The 15,087-nt window shown below is 38.6% G+C and overlaps 1 protein-coding gene across 5 annotated transcripts in view; it reads right to left on the bottom strand.

Moving 5' to 3' along the window:
- The window catches only part of PCCA (propionyl-CoA carboxylase subunit alpha), a 360,640-nt gene that overhangs the window by 298,816 nt on the left and 46,737 nt on the right, over nt 1-15,087 (bottom strand). For all 5 annotated transcript variants that reach the window (XM_019971675.2, XM_070799925.1, XM_019971676.2 and 2 more), the window contains 2 exons: nt 7,625-7,738; nt 5,461-5,514 (listed from right to left, as the gene is read on the bottom strand). In XM_019971675.2, the coding sequence (XP_019827234.2) occupies nt 5,461-5,514; nt 7,625-7,738 (168 nt within the window). The remainder of the gene's footprint in view (nt 1-5,460; nt 5,515-7,624; nt 7,739-15,087) is intronic.

Raw genomic sequence — 15,087 nt, 5'->3', positions numbered from 1 at the left:
AATATGAGTGAACAGGGCATAAAATGGATTATTTTAAATGCACTCTTAATATTTTAAGAACAAAAATATTATTAAACAAAGTTATTGGCAACTTTGCTAGCTTTATAATTTTAGTATCAGTTGCCAAGTACTTACTACACACTTCACAATTCCTACACACTGTGGATTACAATCTTGCAACTGAAGACCTATGACCTCGCGAAAGGGTTTCTTTGAATTTCTATCTACACAAGCTGACTGTGTGCCACTTCTGTTATTATAAACTGGGGGAACAGATTTCTGTGTGTTCTGGCTAGATTCCCTACAGGTATTCGGTCTTCAATGTTTGGCTTCTGACGCTTTTCAACTAAGCAACCACAGTACAGGATTTTTTAAGCTCTATGTGCTTACGCTCATCCCACTGAGGTCAAGTCCTGATTCTGTTCCTTACCAATAGCGTGCGATTGCTTGCCTATCACTGCATCTGAGTCTCAGATTTCTTTTTGTTAAATGGTTGCATGAATTAAATGAAATCATATAGGTCAAGGTGAAAGTATTTTGCAAACTACAGGATCATCCATGTGTGTACAGGAATATAATATTATCAGATTATTAATCTCAACAGGAAAAACACCTAAGCTCACAAAATACACATGAAAATAATATCAGATTTCCCCCAAAATGCTAATATTAACTATCTCATTCTCAAAAAAAATAAAAAGAAAACTCTTCAATAGCTCTCTCTATTGACTACAGTAATAATTACTAACACCTATAATGGATAAGGTGATCTGCCTGGTAATGCCAGACTTTGTGCTAAGTTCATTATACACGTGGTTTCTAATTTTTACAACAACCCTACAGGGTAGATGTCATTCTCTTCAGTTTAAAGGAAAAAAATTTGATCTATTTGAAAATCTGCTACTATGAACAACCTTACAATGAACATTTTTAAAGTATATCTTTGTAGGTGAAATTCTTAAGAGTGGAATTATTGAGTTAAAAAATATATAAGCTTTAAATTTTGGTAATCCTAGCAAATTTCTGGAACACAGAAAAAAGGGGGCTGAAAGAATTTACACTCCCATGAACAAGAAGACACTTCCTGTTCAATTGCCTACACTGGATATTATAGCTATTTTTTAAATGTTTGGTCAATTCAATGGATTTAAAATATCCACCTCATTATTGTTTTTGAAAGTTGTACTCTTTATCTTACTAAAAAGTCTCCAACAAAGAGAGACAAAAAATACAATCATCACACCTCAACTGCTTCCCACAGTTCCTCTCTCCACCCTCAATGCTGAGCATTGTGGATAGAATACACTATCTGTATATATGCATATATACACTTATCTTTTAAATACATGGATAAGACCCATACATGAGACACAAATTATTAAATCTAACATGAATTTCTTATAAAGGTAACTACTGCAACTTATAATGCTATGCTGCATTAAAATATGATATGATAACATGAAAATATACATATATAAAAAACGGAAAGATAACAGAATACCAGGAAATCTTTACAATGCGTGCTCAGTCGCTCGGTCTGACTTTTTGCAACCCCATGGTCTGTAGCCTGCCAGGCTCCTCTGTCCGTGGGATTTCCCAGGCAAAAATTCTGGAGTGGGTTACCACTTCCTTCTCCAGGGGATCTTCCCTATCCAGGGATAGAACCTGCGTCTCTTGCATTGGCAGGAAGATTCTTTACCAACTGCGCCACCTGGGAAGCCCCAGGAAATCTCTTTAAATCTCATTTAATCTTTAAACCACTCTTTCCAGGGGCTGAAACAAGATTTTGTTTAAATTATATGCAGTAAGGATACTCTATAATCTGATCCCACTTCATATAAGTTAAGCATAAAGAATTATTAGCCTTGTAAAAAATATGTATAAAGTTTAGAATGCTTTTAACATTTGATTCATGGTACTTTCTAAAGCAAAAAAAAATCGCATAAATCAGAAAAAAATTTAAGAAATCATTTATTCAAAGCTGTAAACTAAAAACAATGTATCAGATGATAAAGCACAAATATCTTTTCTATCAACAAAGTAAATACTATGCTGATTTTGAACAGCAATAAAACAAATACAGAACCAGAAATTAATGGGTGGGGGCCCTCCACATTTGATGAAATTTCAAACATAACTCACACTATTACAGTAAAAGGAACTCCACAGTAATTAATCTTAAAAATTTCTTTTCCGTGTTCTGCTCATCTTTCTTGCCAAAGGTTGTCACCAATATAGTAGTCTATCACCACTATCTTGGAAAACAGATTCTAATACACCCAGTTTGAGATAATAACTATTAGATTTCAATGGCTCATCACTAACCACACAATGTTGATATGCATAACAAAATCAGTAAGCAATTTTATGTCATTCTGCTATTTTTATGGAATTTGGCAGCTATAGCCAGACATTTCAAAAGGAATAATTTAAATGGCACACTTCAATGGGAAAAGTTTTAATGCTAGGAAAATTATATCCCAAGTAAGAATCTTGCCATGATGTACAAAAAGAGAAGGTTAGTTATCATCAACTACATGTTTTCATGGTGAATAAAAACACACAGCAATACCACTTTCCCATTACAAAACCATCCCTTGTGTCATAGGAGGAAAGTTTTCTTGCAGGTTATTCTATGATTCTTCATCTAATAATATTTCCTGAATCTTTCCATAACATTCATTGAACTTACTACACAGAAATCATTAGGTGATAAAACAAAAGAGAATCAAAGAATGAGAAGACCAAGTTACTTATTTTAAGAGACTAAAATACAGAAACAGTTTTAACATAATAGGGAAGGTGGAATAGCAAGTAAGAAATTTTTCTTTAAAAATGTTAATGCTCTAGAAGACAGAGGAAAAGATTAGTTCTCACCAGAGGGACATGGAAAACTATTCTGGTAGAGGTAACATGAACTGTGCCTTCAAAGAGAGATGGTAGTTGGAAATGTGGAGCGAGGGGACAGGCAGGACCACTGAGGACAGTGGTAAGAAGGATGGGACAGGAAGAACCAGCCACATTTGGGAACAGCGCTCAGTCTGGCTTGGCTGAGGCACAGCATGGAAAAAGGAAAATGGAGGAGATAAAAATAGAAAAATGAGAAAGGAGGGTTAGTCACACATTCTATCCTCTTTACTCTAACATGAAACACCCAATGGCACAATCTTATCCTCATTAACACAGAGTCTAATCTTCTTCATAACACTTTCCTCCCTGAAGTCATGTGGTACCTGACGTATTTTTCACAACATGACTGTGAGCTGCTCATGAGCAAGACACACATCTGATGCAATTTTATATCGTTCTTAAATGCCTTGAACATAAGATATCAACTGATCCTTTTTAATGACTGCATAAATGCATGAGTGAACATATTAGCATTTCACTTCTCCCAGACTCAGATACTCATCTGTACTGCTGCTGCTAAGTCGCTTCAGTCGTGTCCAACTCTGTGCGACCCCATAGACAGCACCCCACTAGGCTCCTCTGTCCCTGGGATTCTCCAGGCAAGAATACTGGAGTGGGTTGACATTTCCTTCCCCAATGCATGAAAGTGAAACGTGAAAGTGACGTCGCTCAGTCGTGCCCGACTCTTCGCGACCCCATGGTCTGCAGCCTACCAGGCTCCTCCGTCCATGGGATTTTCCAGGCCAAGAGTACTGGAGTGGGTTGCCATTGCCTTCTCTGACTCATCTGTACTAGGAGCTGGCAAACTTCTTCTATGAAGGGCCATACCATAAATATTTATTTGCAGGCCATTCAGTCTTTACTACAGCTCTGCAACCCTGCTATTCTAAAGCAGAAGCAGCCACAGACACTGCAAGGCTGTGTGACAATAAAACTTAATTTATAATACAAAAACAGACCGCAGCTGCATTTGGCCTATGGACCATAGTTTAGAGACTCCTCATTTATACAAACTTAAATATGTCATATTGTACAAATACATTTAAAATATATTCAAATCATTTTCTTACATAATGACAGAACCTCAGCCAAAATTTCAAACAAGATAATAAAAAGTGATAAACAGGAAAATGTGGATACACTGCACAAAACCTCGGAGATCTGGACCCTCAGATACCTATACCTCTCCAGACATTTCTTACTATTAGCCATCTTTGTGAGCTCAAGTCACAGCTTCTTTAGGCCTTAGTTTTTAATCTGAGAAGTAAATTGGTTGAAACAGATCATTTTGAGATAGAACTCTATGATCTTTAGATTTGTCCAAATTAAATTTATGAATTTTTAAGTGAAAATAGTCAATGCTATGGTTTTTTCCAGTCACCATGTAGACCTGTGAGAGCTGGACCATAGAGAAGGCTGACTGCTGAAGAACTGATGCTTTTGGATTATGGTGCTGGAGAAGACTCTTGAGAGGCCCTTGGACTGCAAGGAGATCAAACCAGTCAATCCTAAAGGAAACTGACCCTGAATATTCACTGGAAGGACTGATGCTGAAGCTGACGCTCCAATACTTTGGCCACCTGATGGTGAAGAGCTGACTCACTGGAAAAGACCCTGATGCTGGGAAAGATTGAAGGCAAAGGAGAAGGGAGCGGCAGAAAACAAGATGGCTAGATAGCATCATTGACTCAATGGACATGAATTTGAACAAACTCCAGGAGATAGTGAAGGACAGGGGAGCCCGGCATGCTGTAGTTCATGCGGTCACAGAGTCAGATATGACTTAGCGACTGAACAACAATAACATCTTCAAAATGGTAATTGCATTCATAAGTAATTTTGAATCAAAAGAACAAAATACAAGCATATTGCAGAAACAAAGTATAATGTACTAAAATATTAAGTTAACTTAATACCTAACTGATCTAAGGAGTTTCTTGAAACATTATTTAATATCATTCTTTAGTACTCAAAAACTAAGGTTTCAGTACCATCTTGAATGTAGATGTAAATACACTTGGAAAAACAAATATAGGTTCACATACCTAGTCAGGATGATGGTATCAGCAGGATACTCAAATCATTAAAAAAAAAAAAAAAAAAAAAACTTTTCCCACAATAAAGAAGCCATAGTAAGATTTAATATTAAATGCCATAATAGGCAATAAGAGGGACAAATACCAGAATCTTACTTCTGGCTTCACATTCCTGCTTATGGTACAATAATTAATAAATCACTGGACTCCCTGCCATATTTAGCTAAAAGTCTGAAATATTTAATTTTAAAAGTCAAAGTCCACACAATGTGTAATAAACTAGGTATCATTCATTATGTGTAATGATGATTTTACAACTTTTCCATATTTTACTCTTCAAATCAAGACTTAAGATTACAGAATAAGTCTTCACTTTTCCCAAACTATTTTCAAAGAATCATTTTTGGGTCAATTAAAAGACTGTAACTCACCACTACCCACATTTACAAAAGCAACACAATCACACTGCTTTCTGAATTATAAGCTAACAGTTTCTCGTTCATTACAAACTTACCAAACGTTTGGCAAATTCTTTGTTTTCTGAGAGAAATCCATAACCTGGATGTACCTTAGAAATGAAAACAAAAAGCACTTTCAGTTTTACCGATTTGCAAAACCTTTATAATAAGCAAAACAAAGAGAACGTTAATGCATTTATTGTTTAGGGCTCTCGAGTAAGGTTACTGGCCTCTCTAACATCCTGAATATCTCTAACTCAGTTTCCGAGTTCAAACCCAAATGCCAAGAAATCACTGGCAGCACGCTGCTTCGGACCTAACCACAGCCAGGGCCGGCTACATACACACCTTCCTGCCCACTTGCACTTGGCTATGCTACTCAACCCCACCGAAACTCCCCCACTTTTCCTGAGACCAACTTTGGTCATAAGCTTGGTGGGTCAAAGAACTACGTTAAAGGAAACCTTTCACAAGATGGAGGAGAAACTCTGAGCTCCCCTTCCTTTACAGTACCAGAAAAACTGCTACTTTCCAACACCCTGGCTACTAAGCCAATGAATGTATTTTATTCCTGATATTATGAACATACTCAGCCACTACCCAATGATCAGTTTTCATCAAACCTAACTGAAATCAACGTTTGGCTTTACTTTTTCACCATACTCTGGATTTTTCTAATATTTGCCCCTCTTCCCCTCCTCATTCCACTCAGCCAGTGACAACCACTCCATGCTCTCCTCTCTCACAAGCCACACTGCAACAACTTAAATTCTACCATCCTCTTCTAACCAAGTAAATTTGACCAAACGTAAATTTAGTCACTCTATTATTAGTATTAAACATATTTCTAGGAAAATAATTCTGCTACATGTCAAATTTCTAAGTGAGCTAATATCATAATCTAATCTAGAAGTATCTATGCATTTGAGATTTCTTTTTTTACCTGAATGTTTATTTTTTTCTCTGCAATTACATGATCAACTTGGTATAAAAGGATAGGATCTTTTTTCCCTCAATTTTAAAGTTTAATCTATTTTTTCAACTTTTTATTTTATTTTGGACCATAGACAATTAATAACTTTGTGATAGTTTCAGGTGGATAGCAAAGAGATTCAGCCGTACATATACATGTATCCACTCTCCCACAAACTCCCCTCCCATCCAGGCTGCCACATAAGTATATTCACATCTGAGATTTTTTAAATGTTAAACTAAGCTTTATGAACATGGTACAGAGTAATTTACACTACTACATCATATGAGAGGAGTTTCACTCCAACAATTTCATTTTATATAAACATTTAACTGAAGATTGTATCCTGGCAATCTATAGTTTTACTATGAGTTAACACAGTTTTATCTTTATAGGTTAACAGAGTTTTACCTTCACTAACTCTGCTAATAAATTATAACATCTATAATAAGGGCTCATGAATTCAGTTTTTTCTTCAAACAGGCATCTTACTAAAAGTTTTTTTTTTCCCCCAAAAGAAATGTGCCCACTAATTGGAGCAATCCAGGCTAATTGCTGGTATTGGCTGCTTCTATCCAATTTCAGATAACTCTGCAGAGGTTTTCAACATTATATGTAATTAGTTCTCTGATAAACACATACACACACACAGCAACAATATTAATAAAACACTATGGCCAATCAGAAACTTTTTTTTCCCTTGGATTCCACTCCGTTCACACAGAATTGGGGATGGGGAGAATTGCCAATTTCTCCATGTAAATCATGTACATTCCATTGACACCAAACCCAAATAATTACCAACTGCAATCTTATTTCTGGAAGTATAAAGAGGCACAGATAATTTATGAATGATTAAAACAGAATTTAAGACAGGGTCTTTTGGATCCTATTTATAAAACACTTTTTTAAAACTATTATCACACTGAAAGGGTTAATACTCAAAACTAATTGGGATTTCTTTTTTTTTTCCCCTTCTCCTAGCAAATTTGGAAATGAACTGAAACTGCTCCCTAGTGTGAAAGCTGAACCCAACAGCCACCTGCGAGATCAGAGACCAACCCTGCCAGATGCCATGAAGCCTCTGACTCCCAGTAGCGGATTCGGCCACATCTCTCATGTGACATGAACTGCAACAGCACTTTCAATCATTCTTTTCCTTTTTTTTTTTTTTTTTAAATACAAACTCTAGCGTTCCGCTCACTACATATGAAACAGCTGCAGCAGATAGATTCATTCGGACTCACAGCTTGGGCCCTGGTGCTCCTGACGGCGTCCATGATGGCATTCATGTTGAGGTAGCTCTTACTGGTGGGAGCTGGGCCGACGCAGACAGCCTCGTCCGCCATCTTCACGTGAACCTGAGGAGAAATCTCTGCGTTAACAGGGCCTCCCAGCAAAGAGAACTACCTGCATCTGCAAGCATACACAGAACGGCGAACCCGAGGGCATCGCTGTCCTCACCTCTCTCTCTGAATACGCACTAGGAACTACGGTGTGGCAAATAAGCTCAGGGGCTGTATTAACCATGATTTCATTTATTACAAGCCTAACTCACTGTCTAACCCGATAATTTCCACACCAATTTGATTAGGTAAAATCACAGCAAACAATTTTAGCCTCCTATTCATATTCAGTTCATCTCCACATAAATCTTGTATCAAAAACGACCCTGTTACATGTAGCCAGGGTAGCCTAATATACTAATAACAAGCACTCCTGCCCAGTTCTAAGCAAGCTCCCCAGGAAGTGGAGATAATTAGAGGAACAGAGTGAAGGGATGGGGTGAGTGTTCCTGCTCAGCATCAGGTCAGCACCAGGGACAAACTGAAGCTCAGGACTGAAGAGTTCAATACCACCACACACGCGCCAGAAAACCTTGAGAATCGTTTAAACAGTCTCACATTCGATCCTCATCCATTTTAACCTTTCTTCCTAAAAGAACCAATACATGCATTAAGTTCTACATCAACTCCAAATTTAAGAATATGTGCTCCATTTTTAAGACTATTCCGTCCACAGTGTTTCAAACCTATTTTTGCTTAAGAAACGCAAGGCATTCAACATAGAGTAGAGTAAGTTACTTACTTCTGAAAGCAATCTATTCTTTTAAAATGATGAAAGGGATTCATAATGTTTTTGAAATGGCTTTTCCTAACAGTTTTCCAGGTTAAGGAACTGTATTTGAATTTATTTTACAAGGCAGTCATTAAAAACTGGAACACATCCATATACCTGGGCATGTATTACCCTCTTCCAAAAAGTCTAAGGTGGAAAATACATTTGGGTATTGCTAAGTTATATTCCCCAGCTGTAAAGTAGGTTTTAAAGAAGCACTTGGTTTTAAATGAGACCAAAAAAAGAAAAAACACCAAAAACAACCCACCCAAGTCATCTTGAAGAAAGTTCAGAGTTATCTTTATCAATTCAATTAAATATTTTCAAACTATGCAAAAAACTGTATAGTGTATTGAAAGGTTAAAAATACTTACTACTCAAGGGATTTATAGATCAGTATCTTAACATCAAATACTCAAATCTACACAGTTCAGTTTCTCTAATAATATCCGAGGAAAGGCAGCCGGGCTCACAAAAGAATCCTAAAGATTCCCAAACTCAAAGCAAGGCTCTCCTGTATGCCTTGCTTACTGCCAACTTCAACTTGCTCTTCTCCTCTCAGACCAGAATGTCCACTCTTCTACTGCCTTCTGCCCAGGTCACTCCCTATTAATAGCAATTTAGTTGCTGTAGTTGTGGTTGTGGGTTTTCTCTATAAGAAAGAAATTGAATACTGAACAATCCTTTAAAAAGAATGCATAAATCAGGTGGGGATAGTTTTTAAAGTTAAATCCACACTTATTCTGTGCCTTTATCTCCCTCCAGGTGCTACTCAGTGTTTCAAGTTTCACTTCTACCAGAGTCTTCAGATGAATCTCCTGTGATCTGAGCTTCGATAGTACCTGGTACAAAATTTAACATTTCATCGCCTCCTGCCCAGTAATGTCACTTTGACTGCTTTACAGATTACATCTGTTAAAATTTATACACTCTCCTTTGCCAGATCATAAGGTCCTGCAATGCAGAAGTTGTCTTAAATTCCTTTAAAAAAAAAAAATCTCTCCCAGCACAGTTTTACTGCTACAAGCTTTTAAATTTATAGATACACTTGAACGACTACTTAACTTTCACTGTTAAGCCATTGTCTTTGAGGTAAAAGGCTATGCTAAATTAAACCTTCTCCAATTTTAGTAATCCATATGGCAACTAAGGATTATATTGTGGGGGGTGGGGGGGGTGGGGATGGGATTGAAACATATACACACGCATCCATGTGTATTGGTATGGCCAAATTTTCTATAATAAATATGCATTAAAAAGGAGGGGAACCCTAATAACATTTTGACTTGTTTACTTTCAGGCTTTTCTCTAAATATACTTCTGTAACCAAACAGCATATATAATGTTGCATCCCTTGTTTTTCAACTATCATCAAAATAGACACTCTTCCTAGGTTAGCACAAACTCTTACATGTAAACATACTGAGAATCTAGCTCAAAGCCTAACATGTTTTAGCAGATCATTAATATTGTTTGAATAAACATTCAAATAAATACATCAAAAGCAGGTCAAAACTGCCTATGGACTTTACAAAGAAAAACAAAACATGCTGTTTCTAAAGGGTTGGTTGGTTTCTTCTATTTCTCAGAAACAAGTCTTGCTTTAAGGTAGAAGCATATACTAGCATCTCAAGTCCACAGTCTGGCACAGGCTCAGTACTAGCAAAACTACGTGGTGAAACCATTTGAGAGGAAAAAAAACTAGGAACATTCTGCTGCCTTAGTGCCCAAGGAGATACTCATGAGCCAACCAGGAAAGAACAGTTTAAAACACTTTCAAAACCCAATTTCAATTTGGTTGCTACTGTTCTAAATGACGAAAGTGATTTCTTTGGCTTAATAATATTAATACAAAGTTAAAGTCACTCAGTCGTGTCCGACTCTTTGCGACCCCATGGACTATACTGTCTGTGGAACTCTCCAGGCCAGGATACTGGAGTGAGTAGCTGTTCCCTTCTCCAGCATATCTTCCCAACCCAGAGATTGAACCCAGGTCTCCCAAATTGCAGGCATTTTCTTTACCAGCTGAGCCACAAGGGAAGCCCAAGAGTATCAGAGTGGGTAGCCTATCCCTTCTCCAGCAGATCTTCCCAACCCAGGAATCGAACTGAGGTCTTCCACGTTGCAGGTGGATTCTTCACCAGCTGAGCTACTAGGGAAGCTCATGATATTAATACAAAACAAACTGCATTCAAGCAGTGCAGACTCTCCTCTCAAGAATGACTTAGCAGCATCACCCACACTGACTAGATGTATTTATGTCTTAAAAATGTCAATACCCTGAAAAAATATAAATTTCATTTTTATATTTCAATAGTAAAATGAAAATATAACAATAATGGAAAACTGAAACTGAACTAGTGAATTAACCAGGATATTGCTGACAGCAAGTTTCAAATAGAAAATCAGATTTTAAGTACTAAGTCAAGGAGTTAGTCTTCACAAACTTTTCCAATAGAAAAGTTTCCAAATGGGGTTTTATTTATTTTAAAGATTATTAGTTTCCTCCTCAAGCATTAGTTTTTATATAGGTAAAGAATCTGCCTGCAAGACAGGAGATCCAGGTTCGATCCCTGGGTTGGGAAGATGCCCTAGAAAAGGGAATGTCTACCCACTCCAGTATTCTTGCCTGGAGAATTCCATTCAGAGCAGTCTGATGGGCTACAGTCCATGGGGTCGCAAAGAGTCAAGACACAATTTGACGACTAACACTTGGAAATTTTTTGATTCTTTAAATAGGGGAAAATTACTTGTATCAGCCTTTTATATTAGGCCAAATAACAATCTAGCAGAAGAAAGATGTGTTTTTAAATTTATGGGACTGAAAAAATCATCTTCCTTATTGACTTTTTGTTTAAATAATTAAATGCTTGGCCATAGATAGGTTAAAGATTATGTCTGAATTTTAAGACTTTGAGTTAATGGAAATGTTCATATTAGTCTGTTAGATGCCTGAGACATAATGAAAAGATAACTCTGCTTGGGCCCTAATCTTATCAAATAAATTGCACCTAAGGTGAAAAGGAGACTAAAAAAAATAGACTAGATCAGCTCTATCTAGGGAAAGAAAGCTTTGAAATACTAAACCAAACTAGCAGAGAATGAGAAAGCTGAGGCAGACAAGCAGCACTTAAGATGTTTCTTCCCCACAGACATAGAGGACAGACTTGGACACAGTGGGGCAAGGACAGGGCGAGACGAACGGAGAGAGCGGCGTGGAGATAAGCACATCACCACGGGGAAACTAGAGCCAGGGGAAGCCGCTGTGCGACGCAGGAAGCTCAGCCCAGCGCACAACCAACAGGGGCTGACGAGGTCTCCAGGGACTGACAGCAGTGGCAGGCCATGGCCTTCACAGCCTGGAGGGGCTCAAAGCATGGATGGCACAGAGAGCTGGTGAGCGCGGGGGCCCCACACTAAACTAGAAGAATGTGGCCACAGTGAGAAGGGCAGTAAGGTAGGGAAGTGGGGCTGGGAGAGGCAGCCTGACCTCCTGCTCTTGTCTTCAAACACCCAACCCAAGGCAGAGGTCAAGGAAGCTCAGGAGATATACTCCGTCCCACTGCTGGGCATACACACCGAGGCAACCAGAACTGAAAGAGACACGTGTACCCCAGTGTTCATCGCAGCACTGTTTATGATAGCCAGGACGTGGAAGCAACCTAGATGTCCATCAGCAGATGAATGGATAAGAAAGCTGTGGTACATATACACGTGGAATATTACTCAGCCATTAAAAAGAATACATTTGAATCAGTTCTGATGAGGTGGATGATACTGGAGCCTATTATACAGAGTGAAGTAAGCCAGAAAGCAAAACACCAATACAGTATACTAACGCATATATGTGGAATTTAGAAAGATCGTAACGATAACCCTGTATGCGAGACAGACAAAGAGACACAGATGTATAGAACAGTCTTTTGGACTCTGTGGGAGAAGGCAAGGGTGGGATGATCTGAGAGAATAGCACTGAAACATGTATATTATCATATGTGGAACAGATCGCCAGGTTCAATGCATGAGACAGGTGCTCAGGGCTGGTGCAGTGGGATGACCCTGAGGGATGGGATGGGGAGGGAAGTGGGAGGGGGCTTCAGAATGGAGAACACATGTACACCCATGGCTGATTCATATCAGTGCATGGCAAAAACCACTACAATATTGTAAAGTAATTAGCCTCCAACTAAAATAAATAAACTAAAAAATTTTTAATTGAAATAAAAAAAAAAAGAGATACACTCCACAGATGTCAGTCTCCTGAAGACTGATCCATAAGGAAAAAGTCTGATAAAATTAATCAAAATTTAAAACTTTTGTTCTTCCAAGACACTATTAATAACAATGTGATTCCACTTCCCACCCAACAGGATATCTATAATCAAAAAGATAATGACAAACATTGGTGAGAATGAGGAGAAACTTGAACCCACATACCCTGCTAGTGGGAATATAAAATGGTACAGCTGCTTTGGAAAACAGTCTGTTAGTACCTAAAAAGGATAGTTATCAAATGACCCAGCAATTCCACTCCTAAGCATACACACCCAAGAGAAATGATAATATATGCCCATTCAAACACATGTACACAATTGTTCATAACATGCTTATTCATAGTATCAAAAACTGGAAGCCACCCAAATGGCCAGCAGCTGGTAAACAGACAAAGCAAAATGTATTCGATTCATATAGTAGAGTATTACTCGGCCAAAAAAAGGGCCACAAACTGATAAATGTAGTAACATAAATCTCAAAAAATCCAAAATTGGGATAGGAGTACGTCAAGGCTGTATATTGTCACCTGGCTTATTTAACTTATATGCAGAGTACATCATGCAAACTGCCGGCTGGATAAACTACAAGCTGGAATCAAGACTGCTGGGAGAAACAACAACCTTGGATATGCAGATGATACCACTAATGTCAGAAAGTGAAGAGGAACTTCACTCTTGATGAAAGAAGCTCTTGATGAAGGTGAAAGAGGAGAGTGGAAAAGCTGGCTTAAAACTGAACATTCAAAAAACTAATATCATGGCATCTGGTCCCATCACTTTATGGCAAATAGATGTGAAAAAGCTGGAAACAGTGGCAGATTTTATTTTCTTGGGCTCAAAAAATCACTGCAGATGGTGAATGGAGCCATGAAATTAAAAGGCACTTGCTCCGTGGACGAAAAGCTATGACAAACCTCAACAACATATTAAAAAGCAGAGACATCACTTTGTTGACACAGGTCTGTATAGTCAAAGCTATGATTTTTCAGTCATCTGTGGATGTGAGAGTTGGACCATAAAAAAGGTTGAGCGCCGAAGAAGTGATGCCTTTCAATTGCGGTGCTGGAGAAGACTCTTGAGAGTTCCTGAGACAACAAGAAGATTAAACCAGTCCATCCTAAAGGAAATTAACCCTGAATATTCACTGGAAATACTGATGCTGAAGCTGAAATTCCACTACTTTGGCCACGTGATGCAAAGAGCCAACTGATTGGAGGAAACCCTGATGCTGGGAAAGATTGAGGGCAGGAGAAAGAAGAGGGTGACAGAGGATGAGATGGTTGGATGGCATCACCGACTCAATGGACATGGGTTTGAACACACTCTGGGAGACAGTGAAGGACAGGGAAGCCTGGCGCGCTGCAATCCACGGGGTCGCAAAGAGTCAGACGCGACTTAGCGGCTGAACAACAACCACAAAAACATTATTCTACGTGAAAAAGCCAGACACAAAAGGCCCACTATTAAATATTTCTATGTATCTGAAAATTTTTAGAAAATGCAAAACTACAGACAAAGCGTATCAGTGGCTACCGAGGTGAAGCTGGCAACAAGAGTGACTGCAGACGGACACAAAGAGGTCTTTCCGGGTGACGGCTACATTCTAAAACTGGACAGTGGTGAGAGTTGCACAAGTCTAAAAAGTACACCATGATTCAATAAAATTGTTAAATAAAATCAGGAAATTTCATATAAAAATATTTTAAATCCACTGTGCTGTGAGCTCTAATGAGATACTACTCCTGGTACACAGCACAGTGCAATATGCTATTAATTTTCGATTAATGACTAACCAATAAAGAGAAAGTTAAGATTCACCTGACAAAGAAGATTCCTGAGACAGAAGCCAACTGAGAAGGGCATTCCAGCAGTACAAACACTGTACCAAATGCATGGAGGCCTGAGAGGGAATGAAAATGGTATGGAAGTAATAAGCATCAAAGCAGAAGGAACCAGTGCTATGTGCTCCAGACAGACCAGAGAAGGTAGGGACTTAGAATAGCTATTGAATCCAATGAACCAGATCTCTGGCAACTTTAGGGACTTACTAGAACAACAGAAATAGAAGCCAGGCGTCCCTCGGTTGAAGAGCAAATGGGAGGCAAAAAAAGAAAGGCAAACCGAAGATGACTAGTCTTTCATGTATGTGCTGCTGCTGCTGCTAAGTCGCTTCAGTCGTGTCCGACTCCCAGCGACCCCATGGACTGCAGCCCACAGGCCCCTCCGTCCGTGGGATTTTCCAGGCATGAGTACTGGAGTGGGGTGCCATTGCTTCATGTATGTGGCTTACCCGTAATGCCAGGGAATGTTGGGGATGC

The sequence above is a fragment of the Bos indicus genome, chromosome 12 (assembly GCF_029378745.1).
Source record: "Bos indicus isolate NIAB-ARS_2022 breed Sahiwal x Tharparkar chromosome 12, NIAB-ARS_B.indTharparkar_mat_pri_1.0, whole genome shotgun sequence".
In the NCBI taxonomy this organism is placed as follows: Eukaryota; Metazoa; Chordata; class Mammalia; order Artiodactyla; family Bovidae; genus Bos; species Bos indicus.
Note: the sequence above shows the minus strand (reverse complement) of the source record. Positions and strands in the feature narration are given on the sequence as shown.